The 26,174-nt window shown below is 39.2% G+C and overlaps 1 protein-coding gene across 1 annotated transcript in view; it reads left to right on the top strand.

Moving 5' to 3' along the window:
• Tbc1d19 (TBC1 domain family member 19) overlaps positions 1-26,174 on the top strand; it is a 123,335-nt gene that overhangs the window by 84,195 nt on the left and 12,966 nt on the right. The window contains exons 16-18 of the mRNA XM_038348808.1: positions 3,132-3,164; positions 11,004-11,113; positions 23,441-23,532. Coding sequence (XP_038204736.1) covers positions 3,132-3,164; positions 11,004-11,113; positions 23,441-23,532 — 235 coding nt within the window. The remainder of the gene's footprint in view (positions 1-3,131; positions 3,165-11,003; positions 11,114-23,440; positions 23,533-26,174) is intronic.

The raw sequence follows: 26,174 nt of genomic DNA, 5'->3' as shown, positions 1-26,174 counted from the left end.
CTTCAGTTTGCTATAGAAACTTACAATTTTTTCCGAAGAAAAGGTCAGTTGCAGTCCTTAAAATAGCATCCAGATGAACTAGAGTGCACCAAGTGTTTGCTGAGTGACATGCACGGAGGGAAAAAGGGATCATTGATGGACAGGATTCCAAAGCAAGGTTGGCAGACTTTTTCTGTAACCAGCCAGATGTCAATATTTTCAGTTTTTCTGGCCACTGTCTCTCTGTTCCATATTTGTTTTTGTAAATAACCCTTAACAATACAAAAGCCTTTCTCAGCTCACAGGCCAAACATGAACAAGTCGTGGAGTGAAATTAGCTTCCTAACAGCTGGAGATGTTAAAGAAACAGGATTTAGTGACCTGAGAGGGGAAAGGGAAATGTCGTCCTGCTGAGAATGCCAGTGAGAAAAAGTGAGGTATAAACAACAGACAGGTCAGAGGTCATGCCAGTGACTTCAGCCGTCTAGTGCAGGGGAAGTAAGGCCTGCTGGGTGTTAAAAGTGAGAATGTTTTCAAAGCATAGGGTGGCTAAGAAAGTAGAGATAAGGAGAGCCCTGGTGAGCAACAGAAACAGCCAGAGTAGACAAAGACTTATAAACCAGCCACGTGCTGTGAGGTGAGACACCAGAGACAGAAATGACTGAGAGCACATGACACCTAAGAGCCATGCTGCCTAACTTTCGGGTGCGCTGGCACACTAGCTCAAGACAATAACTGTGTTCCCATCTTAATATTTTTATTAAATTGTTTTTAAACAAAGAAGCATGACATCATTTTGTGACTGCTTATATCAACAGTATACATTTATTGCAAACCCAAGCATTTTAACTCTTATATAAGGACTGAACCACAGTCATTGGCTCATTTCATCATGTAAAGTAGGTTCTAGCATGTTCTCTGATTTGTGGATAAAGGAATTGAAGCTTCCATAAGTTAAGAAACTTACTGAAAGACACAGAAAACTCCTAAATGACAAAACAAGATTAACCACACAGGTCTGCTGGTATCTCATCATGTTCTTCACTGACCACAAGGGGCAGCGGTTAATGAGCTGGGCCTACATGGAAGGTGTTTTCTAGTGACAATGCTGTCCTCACCCTTTCTTCTTCACCATTTTATGTTGTCCTAGAAGAGGGCACAGCTAGTATGCATCAGGGAGATAACCCGTTAGATAACAATGCAAACCCAGAATTACCTCCAGCTGGAGTGGTCACCAAAGAAGACATGGAACCAAGAAGAAGAGCATAGCCCCTACCCGGGTCCGGAAACAACTGTCCAAATACACATTCTTGGCTGTGGCTGTGTGGGGAGAGAACACTTCACAGTTTTAGTTCTGAACTTTCAGATGAGAATAAATGAGGGAGCCAGGTCACTTTTTCTGAGGAACAATTCAAAAACTTCATGGAGCCTCTGTGGGTACCCAATTGTAACAGGGCAAGGGTGAGAGTAAATATTTCTGAACATTTCCCTGTACAATAGAAGACAAATTAGACATGTTTCATGTGACCTTCATGGTCAGAATTAGGAATAAGAACTAGATGTTGCAGGTAGCTGGAGTTTGACCCTGATGAGAAACTGTTCCCCACAAAGATGCCTTGGAAATGGCCCATGTCCTCTATTGCTGGGCATGCTTTGACTGAGAGCCAGCTGGGATTTCCTAGAACTTAGTCTAGATGGCCTTCTAGCACTCTTTTTTGCCTCCTCACAAGTTAGAAGAACACAGCATTTCTATACTTTAAAATAAACATAAATTTGAATTTTTTCTAGAGTGCATTGATAAACTGATTAATGCGCCATATGATTTTCAGTAATATAAATTACAGGTACTCTGTTGAGAACCACAGGTATGCAAATTCCGATTTCCACAGAACACAGCAAGATGTTTAGTGTACAAAAGTTAGGCTTTGAGTTTTTCTTTGCAAACAATGTAGACTTTGTATAAATTTTTTGTCAGACGATTATACCGTATGAATTTATAATACAACCCTGTCAATATGTCTCCTAAGTCTTTCCAGGATAGAATTATTAGTAAAACTGATTAAATACTTGTAGTTTTTCTATAAAGTAATGTAGATTACAAGAAATGCCTTGAAAATCTCACTGTGATCCTAGCAAGCGGGGATATAACTGTTTAAGGAGGAATGTTATCAACTAACTCTAAGACACTTGTGTTGGTTATCCAACTCAGTTCCATGGCCAGCCTGTACAGCGTGGCCAGCCTGTACAGCATGGTCCTGGTTTTTGTAAGCTTGTATATTCAGTTCTGCTTGCTCTGCCATCTCAATAGAAAATTAATTGGATGTCTCATCAGGTGAAGATTTCTTTTCAAGTTTGGTCTTTTCAAAAGAAAGAATCCAGCTGAGAGATACAGAGTGGCAGAAGTTAATATACAAAGCAATGCAAAATGAAAGTACAAGCCAGAGAGATTGGAGCAGGCTGACCCAAATCTGCATATGTGGGGATAGGAGTGGGAGTACAGGGGAGGGAGAAGGGGGTGCTGCCTTGTCAATATTTTTAATGCTTTAATAATAAATATAAATGGACATAAGGTAACCTTTTTTACCCCTTAGAAATTATGGTGAACCCTATCTACTTTATAGGCCATTTCTTCCCATTGAAAAGCCCACAAGGGAAAAGGTCCAAACTAATGCAAATGCTATTATAATTCAAGCTTAAGCCTGGGCTTTGGAGGATGATAGTACCTTGCCCCCTTGCTAGTACAGGAGTCATGGTTAGCAAAGGATAGTGCCTTAATCTCTGACTCAGTGGGAACAACCTCACTGCAGTAAAGGAGGATCATGGCCAATGCTGTATTCTAACCGGGACTGGACACACAGACCAAGACATGGGCCGGTGGCCCGCGCTCTCCAGCTCCTGCCACGACGAGGCACAGCTGCAGTCTTCCACAGTCACCTCAGTTAGTTCCTTACCTCCTCCATCCTGGCTATGTTTGAGAATGTCTAAGAGAGTTAAAATTTTTCTGAGAGTGTTAAAACAGCTGTTGTCGGTTACAGTCGCTCTTGTTGATCTTTCAAACAAAGTGAAAAAAGAAACATCTCTGTTTGCAGTTTTGATCCTGTGACTCCTGCATGAAGCAGAGGTGTGTGACCGATACTCTCTTTACTTTTCAGGTGTAATCCCCTTCCATGGATTTTCCATGTATGGTAAGTTGGACTTGATATGGCCATCATTTTTGTTATGTTTTGGAAATTTGAACATAATGATAATGCTTTGTATCTCACCATTCATAAAACTTAAAGCACTGTGTACATAATAAATATTCAATTTTTTAATGTGTGTAATTAAGAAAATTAAAAATAAAGATTGTAACTGTTCAGGTAATGATTTCTCAGCAGATGAGAATGAGAGCACACTGTGAAGGCTGCTGTGAGCTTTGCCATCTAATCTAATGGAATAAGAACACACTAGTAGTTAGCTCTATTATAGTAATAAAAACAGCATGGGACTGGAACAAAACAGACACACTGATTAATGGAATCAAACTGAAGACACAGACTAAGTTCACATACCAAGGATATCTGGTATTTGACAATGAAGTAAAAAATGCACAAATGGTGCTCATGAGACTGGATGGCTGCCTGCAGAAGAAAGAATAGATCCATACTCACAACCCTACACAAAATTCAGCTTCAAATGTATCAAGGACCTCAGCACAAAACCAAATACCCTGAATCTGACAGCAGAGAATGGCCTTGAACTCACTGGCACAGAAGGGGCATCTGACCAGAATACTGACAGCTCAGCACTAAGACCAATAGGACATCACGAAGCTGAAATGCTTCTGTATGGCAAAGAAGCAGCATACAGAATGGGCAAAGATCCTTACCAATTATATATTTGATAGAGAGATAGCATCTAAAATATATGAAGAACTAAAAATTCTGAACATCAAGAATACAAATAACCCAGTTAAAAATGAGATACAGAGCTAAGCAGAGAGTTCTCAAAAGATGAAACACAAATGACTGAGAAACACTTAAAGAAATGTTCAACACCCTTAGGCATCAGAGAAATGCAAATCAAAATTCCTTTGAGATTTAATCTTTCCAGCCAGAATTTCCAAGATCAATAAAAACAAATGATAGCTCATTCTGGTGAGGATGCTGGTGCGAGTGTGAACTGGTACAACCACTATGGAAATTTAAGTGTGGTGATTCCTCAAGAAGCTGGTAGAGTTCTCTCTATCTAGAATTCAGCTATGCCACTCTTGGGTTTATACCCAAAGGACTACCCTGCTGCAGAGAGATACTTGCTCATCCAGGTTCATTGCTACTGCATTTATAATAGCCAGAAATTGGAAACAGCCTTGATGTCCTTTGATGACCTGATAATGAAAATGTGGTATATTTACATCATGGGATATTATTCAGCTGCTAAGAAAACAAAATTATGAATTAGTAGGTAAATGGTTGTAGGTAGAAGAATCATCCTGCATGAAATAACCTAGACACCAAAAGACAAATATTGCATATTTTCTCTTATATGTGGATATTAGATTTTAAGCCTTCTTTATGTATGTTACAATCCAAATAACCACAGAGGTTAGGGACTAGGGTAAAGAGAATCTCCAGTGTTATGAACAATCAAAGGGAAACTAGAATAGGATTATTAAACAGGAAGGGGGATGGAAGAGGTTAAAGAAAGGAATATGGGGAGGAACAACTTTAAAGGCCATTTGAAAAGCCATATAGATACCTACTACTATAGATTTCTGAAATGTACAAACATATATTTATGTGTATAAATATATTTATGTTGGCTACAATTAATTTATAATAGATAATAAATATACAAATGTAAATTTAATATATAAATTAATATACTTTAAATTATATAATATACATACATGCATATGTAAAAGGAATATAAATGGAATCGCCAAATAATGGAGGAGACAGTGTACCAACTAGACATCTTGTGTCACTAAGTAAACCCTTCAGTGCAGGAATGAATTACATCTTGTTGCTTCATTGGTCAAAGGAACTCCATGGAAACCCCCAAACATCTAGGATATTGCTAAGGCCATTGGTTGCTCTTTATAGTCTGATAAGGCCCTATTGCTGAAAAAGGCAGTTAATTAAATCACCAAACATGGAAATGTTGAGCTGTGCCTAACTACAGACTTCAATAATGACTACCATTATTGTATACCCTCACACCATCAGAGAAGAAAGATAATCATCAGTGTCACCCAGCTACAAGCCCTGTGATCTATAATAGTAACCTGTCTGTAGTGGTACAATAATGGCACAAATGTCATGGGAGAAACCAACTACTCTCCTTTTTTTTTCCTTTTATGAAAATAGATTATTTTCTCACATAATTTATCTTGATTACAGTTTCCCCTCCCTCTTCTTTTCCAAGTTCATACTCACCTCTTTTTCTGTCCAGATCCACACCCTTTCTGTCTTTCACTAGAAAATAACAGATTTCACAGAGGCAGAGTCCCACAGCAGAGCACTGAGCTGAGCTCCCAAAGTCCAGTTGAAGAGTGGGACAAGTGAGAATATGAGCAAAGAGATCAAGACCATGATGGGGACAACCACTGAAACAGTTTACCTGAGCTAATGGGAGCTCACCAACTCCAGCTAGACAGGAATGAAACCAGTATAAGTCCAAACTAGTCCCTCTGAATGTGGTGACAGTTACATGGCTGGGGCAGACTGCGGGGCCACTGGCAATGGCATCAGAATTTATCCCTACTGCCTGTACTGACTTTTGGGGAACCTGTTCTCTTTAGATGGATATCTTGCTCAGCCTAGATATAGTAGGAAGGGCCTTGGACCTTTCTTTCCCAAAGCAATGTGTCTCACCCTCTCTGAGGAGTGGCTGCGGGGGTGGTGAAGGGGAATAGGTGGAGGGAATGGGAGGAGGGGATGCAGTGGAAACTGGGATTGGTATGTAAAATGTAAAAAGTTTGTTTTCTTTTTTTGAAAAAATAAAATAGAAAATAACAGATTTCTAAGAGATAATGTTAAAATATAACAAAATAATATATAATGAGATAAAATAAAAACTATCACATTAAAGTTGGCGGGAAACCAACAGAAAGAAAAGAAACAAGGAGTGGGTATAAGAATCTGAGATGCACTTGTTCTCGTACTCAGGAATTGAATCCATAATACACTAAACTGGAAGCCATTACATATACACAGAGTGTCTGGTAAAGACCCATGCATGCCCTGTGCATGCTACTTTGTGGCACAAATAATAAAAACCCAGAGACAGAAATTGGGGTTCTGCCCAAAAACCAGAAAAGCAGCCAAGCCACTAGAGAAGTCTTATGTCTACCAAGGCTGGGCAACCGTAAACTAAGCAGTCTAAGCCTCTCTCTCCTCTCATTTTTTATTCCCTCTAGTGCTGGGATTAAAGGTGTGAGAAATAAACCTGGGTTTATTTCTGTTTTGATCTTGTGTAGCCCAGGGTGGCTTTGAATTCACAGAGATCCATCTTCCTCTGTCTCACAAATCCTGGGATTAAAGGTGAACTTCACCATTATCTGACCTCTAGTGACTTTAGCATTGCCTCTGGTCTTCAGACGAGATTCATTTATTAAAATACAAATAAAAAGCCACTATACTACTTTAGTATCTATGAGTTCATCTGAGCTTCTCTCATTCTGATTTAGAGGGCCTTGTTTTCTTGGTGTCCTCCATCCTTCTGGCTCTTACACTCTTTCCAGTTCCTCTTCCGTAGGGAGAAAGCAACCACTTTTTGACTGGATTTAAGACCCACGCCATGAGATGGGACCCTTACTTGATATTTATTAAGTGGTCAAGAACCTGATACTACATAGATCATGGGCCTAGAGGAAAATCTATTACCTTATTCTGTTAAAGAAACATAGCAATAAAATAACTCCTAATGACACACTGCTATACTCCATAGATCAGTGCCTTGCTCAGCCCTCATCAGAGAAGGCTCTTCTTGTGGTAGGTGTGAGTTAACACAGAGACCCACAACTGGACAGTGTGTAGAGAGTGAGAAACCTTAGAACACTCAGTCCTAAATGTCTCCATAAAACCCCTCACCTCAAGGCTCAGGGATCCATGCATAAGACGAGGCAGAATTGATTGTCAGAGCCAGGGGTGATGAATGCCTCCATAACTCTGATGCACATATAAACTCACAGAGACTGTGGCAACATACACAAGGCCTACACTAGTTCAAACCAGATGGGGTCCCAGCACTGAGGGGGAAGTGGATATGGGGTTCCACCCCTAATCAAGAAGCTATCTGCAATTGATACCTACTTGCAAAGGGAAAATTACTTTCCTCCAGTGGGGTGTCACTGGCTGCCAGCCGCACTTCAGGGCAGGCCATATAGCTAGAAGAACAACGCCTTAGAAATGCAGTAGTATTTTTGTGGGCTTTTTGCTTTGCTTTCCTCCTTTTGTCTTTTTTTTTTTTTTTTTTTTTGTCTTACTGGTCTCTTATTTGTTTTTGTAGTCTTGTGAGAGATTTTTGCTTCTGTTGTTGTTTTGTTTTTTCTCAGTGAGGAAAATGAGCATAAAAGTTGAGTGGGGAGGGTTGGGAGAATCTGGAAAAAATTGGGGAGGGAAAAACATGATCAAAATATATGAATTGTTTTCATTAAAAATATTTAACTCTAACCAGGCGGTGGTGGTGCACGCCTTTAACCCAACCAACACTCGAGAGGCAGAGGCTGGCAGATCTCTTGAGTTCAAGGCCAGTCTAGTCTGCAGAACAAGTTCCAGGACAGCCAGAGATACACAGAGAAACCCTATCTCAAAAATAAAACAAAACAAAAATATTTAACTCTAGTAGGTTCAAAATCAGGTTGCATAAATTTCTGGACAAACTCTCATGTGAGTCTTCTAAAAATTATTATGTCAGAAAAAATCTGATTGGTGGCTCATGAACTCTCCTGGCTCTTGGTGTGCCTGCTGTTGGTTCTGCTGGAACATTCATTCATCCTTAGGGAAATGCATGTACAGGCTCTGAGACTTTTGGGGCCTTACAAGTCATTGAATGAGGAATAGTAAATGGTTAACAAAGATTGGCTAGAGGAAGAACATATTTCCTGATGTGTGACTTCATGACGTCACTTAATTTGTAAGTATTCACGAGTGAAATAACTTATGGCATCTACTTTATTCTCCCCTTACCTTTAGGATACATAAAAGATCTTGAATATTTTACACAGGCCAGCAATATACCATTATCTTTTTTTTTTTTTGGTTTTTCGAGATAATATAACCCATAGTAGGAAGACATTATTCAAAATTTGTATTTTCAATATGAATTATTAAAAATATTGAGAAGTCATTTTATGTTTTACTGACTTAACTTCCAAAATTAAAGTTCTTGAAGACTGGCGAGATGGCACAGTCAGTAAAGTGCCTGCCACAAAGTATGTCGGTGGTCAGGGTCTGGCCCTCAGCAGCCATGTAGCAGCTGGGTATGATGGCACTCATCTCTAACCTAGCACCGGGCTGGAGGAGATGAAGACAGGTAGATCTTTGGAACTTGCTGGCCAGCTAGACTAGCCACTTTGTACACTCCATAGCTGATGAAAGACCTTGTCTCACCAAGTGATGTGGGAAGTGATAAAGGAAGACACGCAACATTAACCTCTGGGCTTCACATGCCTGGACTTGCACACATCTGTATGTATGCATACAAACATGCATGCATACACATTTTTATTTTTTTTTTAAATTAAAGTATAATTCTACAATTTCCTCACTCTTCTCCTTCCTTCAGTCTCTCCTATGGCCACCCCATACACACCTTGCTCTTTCTCAAATTTGTGACATAAGTACAGCCTGCTGAGTCTATAGAATGTTATTTGTTATTATTTGTTATAGAATGTTATTCATATTGTTATATGATCTTAGGACTGACCACTTGGCATTGGATAACCAACTGGGGCCTCTTCACTCCTGCCCTTTACATGTAACCAGCCAGTTTTCCTGGCATCATTTGTTAAAGATGCTGTCTTTAATCCAGTGTACGTGTTCGGCATCTTTGTCAACAAATATTAGTTGGCTGTAGTTACGTGTACTCATGTTTGGGTCTTACGTTTTGTTCAGATGCTTTTCTTCAATCACTTCACAAAGTGAAGAGGAAGTCAACAGAATGGGAGAAAATTTTGCCAAAGTACATCTGACAGAAGATTAATATCCAGACTATATGAAGAACTAAAAAGCAGAGTCAAAAAACAAAAAAAAAAAAAAAAACAAAGACATATTTTAAAAAATTGGCTAGGAATCTGAACAGAGAGTTCTTAAACTATGAAATGGAAGAATGAGAAGTATCTCCTTGTTCCAGCTACATGTTTGTCTTTGTGCCAGTAGCATATTGCTTTTGTTACAGTGGCTCTGTAATGTATCTTGAGGTCTGGAATGGTAGTCCTTCCACATTGTTCTTTTTGCTCAGGATTGTTTTGAGGAGTTCTTTACAGAAGTATGGGCATGTTACCAGTTGGCTACATCACTGAAGAAAATGGACTATGTCTCCCACCCTGTATCAACTGAATCCACATCCTCAGGAAGGGTCGGGACCTGATGAGATGGCTCCCACTCTAGAATCAGATGTTGATCGTAAGCATCTTAGGCAGGCAAGCATAGCCGCTCCAAACTGAAGAACACAATGACCTTGTGATGTGAGGAAGTCAGTGATCATCTTACTTTCCCACTGCTTCCTGCTCCTCCGCAAGAACATTCTTTCTACCCGTTCTTCCACGATGTTTCTAGAAACTTGAAGGGGGTAACAGATATCCCATTCATGGCTGGGCGGTCCACTGTCACTAGTTTCCATCCTTCTGAGCAGCTGCGAGCATCTGCAGTTACCACTGTCTAGTGCAGAGAGAAGTCATGAGGGTAACTGGTAGTAAATTTGATAAAAATGCATTATATACATATATGAACATGTAATGATGAAACTCATTACGAATAATTTATACTAATAAGCAAAAATATTTGTGATAAGAACTCTTATCTAAATCTAAGATTAAGAGGGAATGCCTTTATTCTGGCCAATAATACCTGAATATATAGCAAATATTATACTTAGCAACATTAAAAGCTTTGTCTCTAAACTGATAAAGATACCCCCTTGGTACTGCTTGTTTAATATAGTCCTTTGAAGGTCGTAGCCAATGAAACAAAACAAGATAAATAAGGGAATAAATAAACAAATACTGAAAAGAAAAGAAAACTTTCCTTCTTATCAGATATTGTGATTATGTGCATTGAAAATCCAAAGGAATAATCAGATAATCTGTGAGGATTAATAAATGAATTTAGTAAGGTTGAGAAATACAGTCAATACACAGATAAATTTTCTACCTATGTGCTAACAACAAAGGTGCAGAAAATTACATATTTTGTAGAAGCTCTGATTTAGAGAGAAAAGTATAGGGTGTCACATTTAAGATGTGCTATGGGGTGGGCTCTTCATTTCTGAAAATCCCCAAGGACACAGGAACAAAAAAGCTGGTGTAACACAGCTTTTTTATGAGAAGACAGACACTGAAACAAGTCTGTTTTGTAGCCTTGTATAAATATCTCAGCTCTCTTGTGCCTCGTTTCTCCATTTGCAAATCTCAGATAACAGTTCTTGTAATGAATAAGTTGTTATGATCACTGAAAAGAAGAACGAGGAGCTTCTCCTCGGGAGGCTGAGGGGCAGAGGGAGCTCGGGGTAAAGGCCAGCACGCTATGACACCTATCTCAGCAAAGGGGTAAGAAACGGATGGTGCTTCCCTGCTAATTCATTTTCTGCATATATAGCTCTGTCACTTCGGTCAGCCAGATGATATATTCTAACCATTTATAATCTGTACATGTATGATATTTAACAGTTATTTGAACTTACAACATTAAAACACAATTTACGCATGACCGGCAGACTCTGCTGTGGGTGTAGACACCCTTCTCTCTTGTTTTGTGCTTTGCATTTCATGAACGCACTGAAACACTCTAGTCATGCAGTGTTCCACTTACTTTCTCTTTCAGTCGCACCGCTGTGTTTTCTGTATCATGAACCCTACAAATTGTACCAGATATTCCGTGAGATGTACGTCCGCTTTTTCTTCAGACTCCACTCCATCTCCTCTCATCCTTCTGTAAGTTCATAAGTTGGATCAACTCAGACTCTAAACTGTTCTTTCCCTAAAGAGAAAGTCTCCTGCACAAATTACACAGCAAGAAATTTTAATTTATGGTTTCAAATAATGTATTTCTAGAATCAATGAGAGAGAAGAAAGTGATGTTTAAATATTTTTGCAGAGTAGCAAGGAAAACATCTCTTATTAACTAGATTTTTAGCTTTCTGTGTTTAAAAAAAAATGGGCTGTCTAGATTCTCATCCTTTACAAAGATGCCTCCCTCCTTTGTTGATACCGGGTCTGAGAAGGGAGGTTTATGAGGCCGTCTCTGCTGCTGTGGGAAGTTTACAGAGCAGAGCGTGCAGGTGAGAACTGAATGGGAGCTCTGCATATAAATAGCCACTTTCTTGTTTTCATTATTGCTATAGTTATTATAACTTCATCTTTTCAAATGAAAATTGAGCATTATTTGTCTTGTGGCCAATGGTCAGTTGTTTTGCTACATATTTTCTTTGTATTTATTCAGCTCCTATATTAACAGCAGTTAAGTCTTTTGTTCTATTTTTTTTACTTCTTTATCCTATCTTTTTTTGCCTATGAGATCTGGCCAAGGCAGCCTTTACTTTGCTTTCAGCTTTCCCTTTTGTGGTCTTGGTCTTCCTGAGGGTAGCTTACCTAGCTCTCTGTGAGCACCTGTCATTGGAAGGCAGGGCAGGCTGGCCAAACTGCCCAGTGAAGACTGTTCTTTCTACTAAATTGAACAGCTGGTTTTTATCCTTCCAACTGTGTGCTCCTGCTCCACTTTCTTTGTCTTCGCTTTGCCCTCCTGCATTGCCAGTGAAAGCTGGCAACTAAGAAAATTCTAGAATGTCACAGATAAGCTAACAAATCATCTTGAGATTCTCTTGAAGAGAATTGGGTTTAGTTGTTATCTTCCATTCCTATTTAACCTAGAATAAACAGAAAGATGATTATTAATAATTCTCCCTTCTGTTATCATTGTCAGGATCATAGTCTTGTACACACACATTCTCACTCAGAGTGTGCATACACATGTACACACACAAGCACAAAGAAACATGCACATACAGACTCCCATACACATTTTATGCCTCAGAGTTTAAAAAAAAAAAAACAAACTATCTGGACAAAACCCAGCCACACCTGTAGTGTGAAGCGGCAGGGCTGCGTCCCGCCGCCCAGTTCCCAGCAACCGGCTAACTTTATCCGAAATAATTACACGGAAACTGTATTCTTTTAAACACTGCCTGGCCCATTATCTGTAGCCTCTTATTAGTTAATTCTCACATCTTCCTTTAACCCATATTTAGTAATTTGGGTAGCACCACGAGTTGTGGCTTACCAGGAGAGATCTTAACCTGCGTCCATCTCGGAGAGGAGCAGCATGGAGACTCCTATCGCGAATGCCTGAAGCGTCTCCCCAACTCTACTTCCTTGTTCCCACAATTCTGTTCTGTCTACTCCACCTACCTAATTTTCTGTTCTTAAAGGGCCAAGGCAGTTTTCTTTATTAATTAACCAATGAAAGAAACATAGACAGATAACTCTCCTCCATCATTTCCCCTTTTTCTGTTTAAACAAAAAAGAAAGGCTTTAACATAGTAAAATTACATGTAACAAAACAGTTATCAAGCAAGAATTAGTTACAATATTTAAATATATTTTATCTTTTATCATAACTAAGGAAAGCTATAACTATCTATTTATTCTTCAACTCCATCAAAGACTCCAGAAGGATATAATGCTACCTAAGTAAATAAGAAATAAGTAACTTATAAAACTCTAGAAATGACAGAGACAACTCGCTGCCTGGACAGTCACCCAAAGTTCCTCTGTACCGTTGAGGCATCCATCTTCAGCCTTCAGGCCCATAGTGTCCAGCAGACTTTTTCATGAAGCAGGAAATTCCAAAGACAGTTCAGTCACTTTCTGCTGTGTCCTGCAGAATGTCTCGAAGACTCTTTCATGAATCAGGAACCCCGAAAGACCATCTCACCTTTAGGCAAGTTCAGCAGTCCTCTCTCTGCAGGTTCTTTATGTCCAGTTTATGCAACAGTCCAGGCAAGAGCAGTTTCTTGCCCAAATGGCTAACAAACTCCATAAGTAGCCTCTTCGATGCCCATCTTCCTCTCGAAATAGATTGGTGCTGCCAGGAGCAGACGTGTCTCATTGTCATGAAAAACCCTAAGTTATTAAAACATTAAATGCCATATTCTGCAGTCTTTGAAAGATATGAAGAATGTCTATCTAACTGAAATATATCTCTACATATCTAGAAAATCTAATAACATGACTACAAGCTTAACTATTATCAATGATTATCCATTAACAACCTATATTTCCTAATTATACATTACAGTTTTTAAAATGAACTACAATCACAATAGCTTAATCAAGATCAGAAATACATATACATATAACAAAATTGACCTTAAAATCTATACCAATGCAAATTCATATCTATATCATCTCCCCCTTTAAATGTAAAAGAACATTTATGAGCAATATTTGGGAAAATGGGCGCAGTTATTTCTCTCCAAACTGCTTCCTGCTGAATGGGGGCGTTGTTATTTAGGTCTTTCATGGTATAACCTGTCTGCTAGGTTCCTCTCAGTTGGCAGTTGAGTGAAGTAATTTTTTGAAGATGTTCACAGCAACCTTTCAGGAGGGCGTGGTCTATCATACCATATTGGGATAGAAGCAATCCACAGAGTCTCGTCCTCTGTGAAAACAAAAGAAGAAACTCTTTTCCAAAGCATCATGTTCTTAGATCCAAATCCTGAAGTCATACCATTAAGATGTCCATTTTGGTCTAGACTGGCAGCCCATATAATGAAATGTCTCTCTGTATTTAGCTCCTTTACAGTCAAAAAAATCAAAGAAAACACAACAAAATACATAATCCAGACTCTCTGTGAATTTTCCATTTTTACGTGGCTTATTTTTACTCTATCACTTTACTTCTTTTAATCTATATCTGTACTCTGTCTCTTTAAAGACTTTAACCTTTTTTTTTTATAAGGCATTAACTTTATTCTCTATATTTTCTTTTTCTCTCTTTTAAGCCTACGTGAGCCATTTAAAGGCCTTCTATGTCTGAATCTTTTCTATTGTGAATCTGTAATTTTTTACTATCCAGGAGCATTTCTTAAAAGGTTAAGCACTTCTTAAAAACTTAAGTTGCGCCACTTATAGGTAATACGGTACTGCCTGTTTACAGCCAAGTCTAAACCTTAACTGCGCAGTTATTGTGGTAATTACGATAGATCCTGCCTGAGATCAGCACAGTTCAGCATGGTGGAGCAGAGCCAAAGCCACTCCTGCCTCAGTCATTTGGTGCCCCTGAGCCGCACACAGTTCCAGGCACACAGCAGTCCACATTGGAGCCGCACTCAGCAGTTTAATTCTGAGACTGAGCGTGCAGCACAGAAACTCTTTTAATCCAAGTCACAGCCGAATCTGACGCGCAGAGCACCGAGCAGTCTGAAAACACCTCTCTCTCTATGGCGGCAGGAATCCGCAAATGCTGTCCCGCTCGCCTAAGCCTGATTCCGCCATCTGCCCAGGTGCAGGAAGGGAGCAGTGAGCCATTGGCATGGTCTCAGAGAACTTTCTTTCCGATACCAAGTGGGCAAGGTTTTTAAGTGGATTTAGTCACCACGTTGGGCGCCAACGTTTGGTTTTAGGACCCCTCCTTTCCCGGCTCGGCTGCCTGCCGCCAGCGCGGCTTGGCGCGAGCCCTCCCTCCCTCAGCGGCGGCCTGTGCCTTGTGCGTGGAGACAGCGTTTAATGTAAATTACACACAGTGGCTTTTCTTGCTGAAATTCTTTATATTTTCTCTTTATACACCTCAGATTGACTCCAAGTCCCCACGCACCCTATCGTTTGCCTCCCCACGTGGATTTAAACTCCACAGGCCGGATTTAAACTCCACAGGCCGGCACAGTCTCTGCCCGCCTGGCAGACGCTTTTAAATCTCCCTTGCAAGCGCAGCGCTTGGGTGGCGCAAACCAGTTTGCAGGCGGTTGCCGAAAAACTGCAACCCCTCAGGGCGACTCTGTCACGTGGAGGCCATACACAGCTGCGGCTTCCAGGTTGCTCTTCTTTTCCCTTGGATTCTGGGTTTCTAGTTCTGTGTGTGGAATTGATTTAATTACATTTTCTTTGTTGAGCAACTCGCATTTCCCAGTTTTTAACAAATACTTAGGCGGACACTGAAACAGGACCCCGTTTTAATCAACTTTGCAGTGGTTCTAGTCGCGACTCTGCAACAGCACCACCGGCTGGATAATAGGTAATATGGCAGTTTTCGTTTCCAACGCAAATTTTACTGTTTTGTTTATTAATACATTGGACTATATCATGCAAGGTTTATATGATTATGGGGATACCTTAATTTGCTTGTTACTAGGTTTCAGTTTTATTTTCCATATTCTATCATTAAGGAAGAATAAGGCACTCGTAAGAACAATACAATCTCTACGGACTAATAATGAACAACTAGTAGAAAGGATTAAAATTATTGAAAATCAGAGGTTATCTGAACAAGTGGATACTATGATAGACAAAATTGACTCCATATCCAAGGGTACTAGGAAGTTACCTGAAAGGGTTCAGGCTGTTGAATTTGATGTTCAGACGTTATCACAAAGTTTTGATAAGGTAACAGACAGAACGTACCTCCAAGATGGGAATCTACATGATATACAAGAAAAGTTTAAAGAGGACATATTATCTTTGAAGGAAAAAATTAAAACTTTGGAAACACAAGTACAGAATAGAGACCAAAAATTTGATACCTTAGTGAAATCACTAGAAACACATACAGGTCAGGAGATTCAGGATTTAAGAGAGATGATGATAAAAAGATTTGAAAAGATTGAAGAACTTATTGGAGCTGGTGAACAGAGTAAGGAGGCACAAGGACAGGCTACAATACCACCACCAGCTATTAGAACTGGCTTACCCAGGGTTTTAGCGACATACCCTGTAATTAATTCTGACAAAGCATCAACTTCCAAAGGCTCAAAGGGAGTCAAAGATGCTAGATGGAAGCCAATAGAACTGAATGATCTAAAAGAAATTAAGCAGGCTGTTGTTAATTATGGCTTGCACTCTGCATTTGTTAAGGAAATGATAAAGACTTGGGCCTCTAATGTCAGAGCTACCCCCCATGATTTCTCTCAGTTAGTGTCTGCAGTTTTAGATGATGGACCTTCCTTGATGTTTGGAATTTATTTCAGAGAAGAATCCAAACATATGGAACAGCAAGGAAGAGCAAAAGGTGTGGAGGTTTCCCAAGATCAAATTCTTGGTGTAGGAGCATATGCTGATCCACAGGTCCAAGCTCTTTACGACGAAGAAGTATTATGTCTATGTCACCAAGCAGCCTTAAATGCTTGGAATAGAATACAAGATCCAGCGAAAAGGGTGGAATCATATACAAGGATTAGGCAGGGACAGAGAGAACCCTTTATTGACTTTTTGCAAAGATTAATTAAGGCTCTGGACATAGGGGTAACAGACCCAGAAGCTAGACGAATACTTCTTGAATCTCTAGCTTTTGAAAATGCAAATGTAGATTGCAAAAAGATAATTGGGCCTTTAAAGTCTAGATCAGCACCTATGGATGAATGGATTCAGCATACGATGAATGTTGAGACGTTTAGCTACAATGATGAATCTTGGGTAGGAGAAGCAATTTCCAAAGCAATGAGGAGACATCAAACTGCCAGGTGTTTTAATTGTGGTAAATTAGGGCATCTGCAAAGGGATTGCAGAAAAAGAACTTCTAGGAATAATATCTCTTCTAGGAATGACAAAAATAGGAGACCTCGGCCTTCAGGTATATGTAGGAGATGCGGTAAAGGCCGACATTGGTCCAACGAATGCAGGTCAACAACAGACAGACAAGGAAACCCGATACCATCGGGAAACCCCTTGAGGGGCCTCTCGCAGGCCCCCAAGCCAACAGTGGCCCAGTCATTCCCAGTCACAGTGGAGAACGTGCCTCACCAAGAAAACTAAAAGCTCCAATTTCTGCTGTAAAAAGTAATACTGGTCTAAATAATGAATTACATGTGGAGGACGAGTCAAAAAATCCAGTAGGACAGAGTAAACGTATATTTTGGCAGACTTCTATTAATGATCAAAGACCAAAGCTAAGAGTCTGTATAAATGGCATTTTTATTGAAGGCTTATTAGACACAGGTGCGGATGTAAGTATCATTACTCCAGAATCTTGGCATCCGAATTGGCCTCTTCAAGAGGTAGATGTTCAGTTCCTGGGAATTGGAACCCTGTCTCGTGTAAAACAAAGCACAAGATGGGTCGAATGCATAGGGCCTGAAGGGCAAATAGGAAGACTAAGGCCATATATAGCCAATATTGCAATAAATTTATGGGGCCGTGACTTGCTACAACAATGGAATACCCAGATTAACATTCCTGCAGTCTCAGGAACTCATAATTCTGGGAAGGATGTAATAAAGTACCATGCACAAAGGTCACCAGCCATTCAGGCTGTACAAGAACATAAAGCAACTAACAAACCTTTAGAGGTACCAATAGCCCTACCTTTAAAATGGCTAACTGAGAAGCCAATATGGGTTAAACAATGGCCTTTAGCTGAAGATAAATTACAGGCATTGGAACAGCTGGTACAAGAGCAACTAGATGCTCACCATATTGAGGAATCAACCAGCCCTTGGAATTCTCCTGTGTTTGTTGTAAAAAAGAAATCTGGTAAATGGAGAATGGTGACAGATCTAAGAGCTGTCAACAAGGTAATTCAACCTATGGGCCCACTACAATCTGGAATTCCTTTGCCTTCTCTATTACCAAAAGGATGGCCTCTTATAGTTATTGATTTGAAAGATTGTTTTTTCACTATACCTTTACAAGAAAAGGATAGAGAAAAATTTGCCTTCACAGTTCCTACTTATAATAATTCTCAGCCTACTAAGAGATATCAATGGACTGTCCTCCCACAGGGGATGCTCAATAGTCCCACATTGTGCCAATATTTTGTAAGTAAGCCATTGGAAATAATTCGTAAACAATTTCCCAAGTCAATAATTTATCATTATATGGATGACATTTTGTTATCTGATTCAAATAAAGATACTTTGGAAAGGATGTTTGAAGAAGTAAAGAAAGTCTTGCCTAAATGGGGATTACAAATTGCCCCTGAAAAAATTCAAAGAGGAAATTCTATTAATTACCTAGGTTACAGAATAGGGTTAGAGAAAATTAAAACGCAAAAGGCACAAATTAGGAGAGACAGGTTACAGACTCTTAATGACTTCCAAAGATTGTTAGGAGACATTTCCAGTCTACGACCAGCTGTTGGGATAACACCTGATCTAATAGTTCATTTAAACAAAACCTTAGATGGTGATAAAGATTTGAATAGTCCCAGAAAACTGACAGCTGAAGCAGAAAAGGAACTGACAATGATTGAGGAAAAATTACAGGAGGCACATGTGGATAGGGTGAACCCAAATCTTAGCTGCATCCTAGTCATATTGCCTTCCAAAATTTCTCCTACAGGGATTTTAATGCAGAGGGAAGATACTATTTTAGAGTGGATATTTATGCCTAATAAACCAAGTAAAAAATTAAAAACTTATGTGGAAAAAGTCTCTGAATTAATTATAAAAGGTAAGCTGAGACTTCGTCAACTAGCAGGTATAGACCCAGCAGAAATTATAGTGCCTTTTACTACTGAGGAAATAAAAAAGTTATGGGAAGACAATGAACCATGGCAAAGAGCTTGTGCTAATTTTTTGGGAGAAATTAACAGCAACTATCCCAAAAGTGATAGACTTAACCTCATAAAGAGAACTTCTTGGATTCTTCCTAGAATTGTACGTGATGCTCCAATAACTGGAGCCCGTACGTTTTATACTGATGCAAATAAATCAGGGAAAGCTGGTTACAAGTCAGATGAATTGAGTAAGGTGGAACAAAGCCCTTATAATTCTGTCCAAAAGGCAGAATTATATGCCATTCTTATGGTGCTAAGGGACTTTAAAGAACCTCTTAATATAGTTACAGATTCACAATATGCTGAAAGAGTTATCTTGCATATTGAAACTGCTGAATTTATTCCAGATGACACAGAGTTGACTTCATTGTTTATCCAGGTACAAGATATAATTAGGAATAGGCTTTGTCCAATGTACATAACACACATCCGGTCCCATACGGGTCTGCCTGGTCCTCTAGCACAAGGTAATGCAGAGATTGATCAATTATTGATTGGAAGTGTGTTGAAGGCCTCAGAATTTCATAAAAAGCATCATGTCAATAGTAAAGGCCTAAAGAAAGAATTTTCCATTACATGGCAACAAGCTAAGGACATTATAAAGAGATGTCCTACTTGTTCTTTCTATAATCAAACACCGTTGCCTGCAGGGAGTAACCCAAAGGGTACTCAAAGGAATGAAATCTGGCAGATGGATGTGTTTCACTTTATGGAATTTGGTAAATTAAAATATGTACACCACACCATAGACACATATTCAGGTTTTCAATGGGCTACTGCCCTGAGCTCAGAAAAGGCCGATTCAGTAATCACACATTTATTAGAAGTTATGGCCATCATGGGTATACCTGCACAAATAAAGACAGACAATGGTCCAGCATATGTATCTAAGAAAATGAAACGCTTTTTTGATTATTATAATATAAAACACATTACAGGTATACCAAATAATCCTACAGGTCAGGCAGTTATAGAAAGATCAAATCGTACTATAAAGGATATGCTGAACAAACAAAAAGGGACGGAAAATACCCCTAGAAATAGATTGCATAATGCTTTATTAACCTTGAATTTTCTTAACGCTAATGAGAAAGGAACAACAGCGGCAGAAAGACATTGGATAATGGAAAAGTCTGCTGAACTAAATCAACCAATTTATTTCAAAGATGTGCTGACCTCTCAATGGAAGCCAGGAGATGTGCTACGTTGGGGAAGGGGTTTTGCTCTTGTTTCCACAGGAGAAGAAAAATTGTGGATACCATCAAAATTAATAAAGGTTCGATTTGAAGAGGAGAAGCCTCTTGGAAAAGAAAAATAATTCATTCACAAGGATGATGATCATACTGATGGTAAGAAAAGCATATAGGTTGGGGGCAGGGTTCTTTTCTTATCTCCACAGGAAACCACTCATCTTCAAAGAACTTAAGGGACCCTGGATATTTAAATACTGATGGATGGACACTAGTTACAACCTAATATGGATCAACACAGAACCTGAATAGGTTTAGTAAGTATAAAACATTTTTTAAATATATATATATATATATATATATATATATATACACATTACTGTGCTTTTATTTATATGTATATAGAGCTGGTTTTGGAGTTGGACTATGGCTCAGTCCCTCTTCAATTCCAAGCCTGTTGATAAGAGATATCTCAGAGATTCTGTCTCAGGTCAGGAGCCATGAAATGGGACAGAATAATAATAGTAATAATGATGATGATGATGATGATGATGATGATGATACTTGATAAACTTTCTTTGCCTTTCCTCATATCTGTGTCTGTCTTTATTATACCTTCCATCAAATATATATGTCTGTATATGTCTTTGTAGATAATGTTTACCTTTCCTGTAACAAACAACAAATTTTCCTTCAGTAATCTTTGAAGTTTCCAGGATGAAGATGGGGCCCCACAACATCAATTTCACCTGGTTACTATGACGTCATGTTTTTAATAGCGCTAAAATTAGACCTTTTTTTTTGGTCTTTTTTTTGGTACCAACTACACAAGACAGTTTCAAATGGTGTACAATTTTGACAACACTCTGGCCGGACCTCCTCAAAACACTCAGAGGCTAGTTACAATTTCCTCGACCAAATGTTATTCTGGGAATTTTACCATCATTTGCTTTCATGGGACCCCCTGAGAAGAACGTCGCCCCCATGTCAGCTAGAAGCAATCTTAGAGGACGACGCCCCCTCTCCCAACAGAGTTTGCCCTCTGGTTTAGGGACATCATTTAGTAGTTGGTATAGGGTTGAGGGGATGGGGGAGGTATTATATGGACGCAGGGGTGTTTATGAAAAAAAAAAAAGGGGGGGGAATTACCTGGTTTGATGGGATGATTGGTATTTGTGAATTATTGTTATTAGAAAATTGCATTGGTGTTGATTCTTGCATATTGAACATTGTATGTGAGTATGCTTCTACCTCTATTGTATGAGAGTATGCTTCTAACTCTGTTTAAAACAATTGTCATATTGAGATATTTATCATATTGCAATGTACATTTCTACCTCTGATATTATTTGTATAATGACATTGTTTACATTTGGGGATATTGTCCTCATTTATTGCACAGTTGTTTATTGTCTTAGTCTTTAAGTTAGATAGATATTGAGAATTATATAGATCAGTAGTCATCTATGTTTGTCATTTATAATTAGACTAATCAGGTTTGTTAGATAACTAGAGATTATACTCAGAATAGATAGATAATCTTCAACCTCTTCAAAGAGCTGTAGAAAATGGCCTTTAATTTAACTCAGAGTTCCATGGTAGACAAATAATTTGGTAGTGAGACACAATTGCTCCTGGCAACACCAATCTATTCCCGAGAGAATGTTGAGCACCAAAGACACTCCACGTGGAGCCTTTCTTCTTGGCAGAACTGGCCTTTGGGCAAAGAAATGCCCATACCTCAACCTCTGACAGATACAGAGCATCCATAAATGGATAAAACAGGACTGTCATATCCTGCCAAGACAGGGTAAGATAGTTCTGAAAAGTTTCTTGCCTTTGAAAATGGTATGTCAGTTACGTTAGGCCTTAGCCAAAGTTGGTTGCTTCAACGCTGCAAACGTGACTTTGGGTGATTGTCCAGGTAGCTAGTTGTCTCTGTGATTTGTTGCATGTTTTAGAAGTGGTTTGAATGCACTTCCTAATTACTCAGGTAACATTATTTTCCTTCTCAGATCTTCGATGGGGTTGAAGACTATATAAATGTAGTTACTTTCCTCTCATGACTTGGCCAAGTTATTTATTATACAAGACTTAAGCTAGTTGGAATAGGATATTTGTGCTTATTGTATATAATTTCATAGTAGGTTTAGAACTCTCTTACTTAAACAAAAGGGGGAGGTGTTGCGGGAGCTCCTTCTGCTCCTTCAGCCAATAGCCGCTGAGATACCAGCCCATTGGGGCGTGGTCTCTCTTTTTAAAAATGCGGCCACTTCCCTCCGCTCGCTCTCTGGCTTCCGGCTCCGCTTCGGACGACTAGGCTCCCTTCCTGATTGCGCAGAGGGCTGTTGTCTGGGACGGTGATCTGTAAGTTTTTTCCCCTTTAAATAAATAACCATTCTATTAATCATAATTCCAAACTGGTGTGGGATTGTTTGTGATTTACGCCTTCACACACCTTCTAGCCCCGCCCCTTTCCTTCTTTCTCTGGGGAATTGACTGACACTCATCTCATGTTCGGGATTAAAGCCAGACTGCAACTATTTAAAACCATGACAGTTTAGAAACTCAAAAAGAGGGTGAAAACTTCCTTACAAAGAGCAACCTGACGATTGCTGAGTTCCAGAAAAACTTAGTTAGAGTTGCTAAGGAATAAAAACACTTAAACAAAAAACAAAATAACTTGCTTAAATTGGTTACTTCTACTTTACAAATAGTGCCCCTTTTTAAAAAGTAAATTTATGAAACAAGCAAAACTTTTATTCTTAGTAACCAGATATTTTTATTTGATAATGATTATATTTTTTATTTGATAATAATTGGATTTTTATTTGATGATGATTAGATTTTTATTTGATAACAATTATATTTTTTGTTTGATAATGTGTTTGATAATGTGATTTTGTTTGATAATGTGATTCAAAGAAGTGAGAAAAGCAGGCAGTGTTTTTCGAAAGGGTGGGGCTGGAGGCACAGACACACATGGGAAAGAGGGACAGGGAGAGCAAAGCACCAGGAAATGCCTGGGAACTGGGACAGAAAACTACTTTTACTAGACCTCAGTGGTGCTATGTGGCTCAGAAAGTGGCAGGCTTTCTGTAAAGATGCTTATGTTTGCCTTGAGTGGTCCAGTCATGGTGGGGTGGGGGCTGTTGTGTTTAAAAGGAGACTGCTTAGCAGGTCAACAATGCATATTTATGACCACATAAAAATTTACTGTTAAATATGGTGTCAGAGATCCATTGGTGTGTTCTCAGTTTTGATTCACAAAGCATATTAATATGCATTGTCTTTTTTAATGATGTGTTACCATAGTTTGTGTTTAAAAGACTAAACTATTTCTCTTTTGACTCGTTGTTGATGCAGGGTATTGTGTCGCTCTGTCTGCTGTTTGAAACTCTTCTTCAAACCTATCTTCCCCAACTCTTTTACCACCTGAGAGAAATCGGAGCTCAGCCGTGAGTATTTGTATCGCCTCTTCACAATGCTTTCCCATGGTGAAGCTGGAAACAGCACCCTTGCTCTTTGCCTGCACACACAGCCACAATCTGTCCTCCAGGAAGTACGGCGACATTCTCCCCCCAAAAGTACCAATCACTAAGTGCATCTGTATTGCAAAAGAAGAAACAATAAGGTTCTTAGTAGAGGGCTGGGTACGCAGCTTGGTGGGGAAGCACTTGTCCAGCATGTGCAAGTCTCTGGGGTCAGGTCCAGCACTGAAAAATGTGTGCTGAGAAGAATGACTGGGATCCTATTGAGTTCTGTGTCTGGTAAAAGGACCACCAAATTCATCTAACTTCAGTTCACAATGAGAACATTTATGGAAACAAATAGAGCCTGGGAAATGCGGTACAAGTCAGTGTGGACTAGAGTTATCAGAACCCAACTGTGCCCTGTATAAGGTTAAAGTTTGCTGGCTTCACTAAAGGGAAGAGACCAAACCCCTCCCAGCACGGTCCTGCGTTTTCTCTTAGAGAACTTCGCATTTGCTTCACTGATCTCAGTTTGAGTAGTAGGCGAATATTGGTGAATATGTGGGTTAGCTCTGACCTCAGTAAATGGCTCTGTCTCCTTTTAAATGCTTTTATCTAGGTTAGAGCTTTGCTCCTATCCTCTCTAAGCAGCCTCACACACTGTTCAGGTTGGTCTGTGTGAAGAAAGGACACTAACTCTTTAAGGCCTCAGGACTTAATGGCAACCAAGTGTGGTTTTTGTCTTCTTCATACGTAAATCTACAACAAGTGCTTGCCTTAGTAGATATAAATACAATCCAGCTGCAAATTCTATTTCTATTAAGCTGTGCATCCAGGTAAAGTTATGTGAGCTATAAATTCATATTTATATTTAAATCAAGATATCTCGATTTCTTTATCTTAAAAGTGAAGAGAAGTCTGACCTTATGGAATTGTTTCCAGGTTCTGTGAGAATAGACAAGATACAGACATAGAAGGCATTTCTCTGATGCCCATTGGATCTGAAAAAGGTTTCAAGTGTTATTTAAGAAACAATATTTTCTTTGTCCTTTGATAATTCAGAATTGATACTCTTTTGTGGCCTCTTTTGAAAAGTATTGTATTCTTAAATGAGACTGTAAAACAGGAATGTGGCAAAAATAGTTTGTAGTGAGCTCTTTAAAGGGTCACCGATCTCTGCTCACTGTTGGGAGATTAAAAGTTGGATATAACTGGGCTTTTTCTTTATTGGGTTGAAGATGTTTAGTTCATTGCTAGAAAATAAAATGTTGGTAGTTGTTTTCTAGTCTACTTCCACATTTTAAATCACTACAAGAACTCTACATTTAGATTTTAGTGACTTAAAATTCCTCAACAGGAGGAAGTATAAAAAGCCCAGCAGAGCAGATAGATAGAAAACTATGTATTCTCACTCTTTCTCTTTCTCTTTCTCTTTCTCTCCCCCTCCCCCTCCCCCCCTTCCCCCCCCCTCTCCCCCCCTCCCTCTCTCTCTGTCTCTCTCTCTCTCTCTCTCTCTCTCTCTCTCTCACACACACACACACACACACACACACACACACACACACACACACACACGCGCGCGGAGATGAGAGGACAATTTGCATCAGTCAGTTCTCTTGTTGGAGTTCGTCCTGAGGATAGGGCTCAGTGCATCCCTGCCCTACCTCCTTTTGTTGATTATTCTGCCTGGGGATTTATTAACTTTAACCATCTCTGAAAGAATGAATTTTATGTCTTAATGTCCTGTTAAGTTTTCTCTTGTTTTACAGTTTCAGTGACTCTCATTTCTGCTCTTTCATTCTTTTTCCTTTATACTTGCTTTGGGTTTATTTTACTCTTATTTATGGTACCTCTCCTTCTTGATACAAGCATTATTGTTAAAGATTTCTCTCAGAGTCAATTTTACCTCATCCCAGTAAACTTATATTTTATCATCTCATTCAATTAAAAATGTTTGATTTTCCTTTGTGATTTCATATTTGATCATCAAGTATATTAAAACCAGTAATGTTTAAGGAGAAATCATTCATGCTTCTATTAGACCCTTACTGACTAGCTTTCATATTGCTAGAAGGTACTATACACAAATAATCATCAGTCTCACCCAGCTATAAACTCTGAGAGATATACCCACTGGTACAATAGTGGCACAAATGTTATAGGAGTAACCAACCCATTCTTATTGGATTTAAGGCCTACTCCATGAGATACAGTCCATACCTGAAACTGCTAGCAACTCCAAGAACCAGAGATAGAACTAACTAACTGTTAACAAGTCTAGGAACTAGATAGATAATAGTCCCTAGAGAAAACTTACTACTATTATTCTACTAAATGAATGTAGCAATTAAATGATTCCTAATGATATAGTGATATCCCCATAAATCAGTGCATCCCTCATCTCATCAGAGAAGCTTCTTACAGGAAATGGCAATTAACACAGAGACCCACAATTGAACAATGTTCTGAGAATGAGAGGCTTTGGAGCACTCAGCCCTTAGAGGGAACTATGTGAAAAGGAGGTAGAAAGGTTATAATAGCCAGAGTTTGTGCATGAATCCAAGGAAACAGTGTCTTCCAGATACTACATGGCTGATACACATATGAACTCACAGTGACTGTTGACA

The sequence above is a fragment of the Arvicola amphibius genome, chromosome 1 (assembly GCF_903992535.2).
Source record: "Arvicola amphibius chromosome 1, mArvAmp1.2, whole genome shotgun sequence".
NCBI classification, from domain to species: Eukaryota; Metazoa; Chordata; class Mammalia; order Rodentia; family Cricetidae; genus Arvicola; species Arvicola amphibius.
The sequence above is the reverse complement of the archived record's forward strand: the minus strand, read 5'-3'. Positions and strand labels throughout refer to the sequence as shown.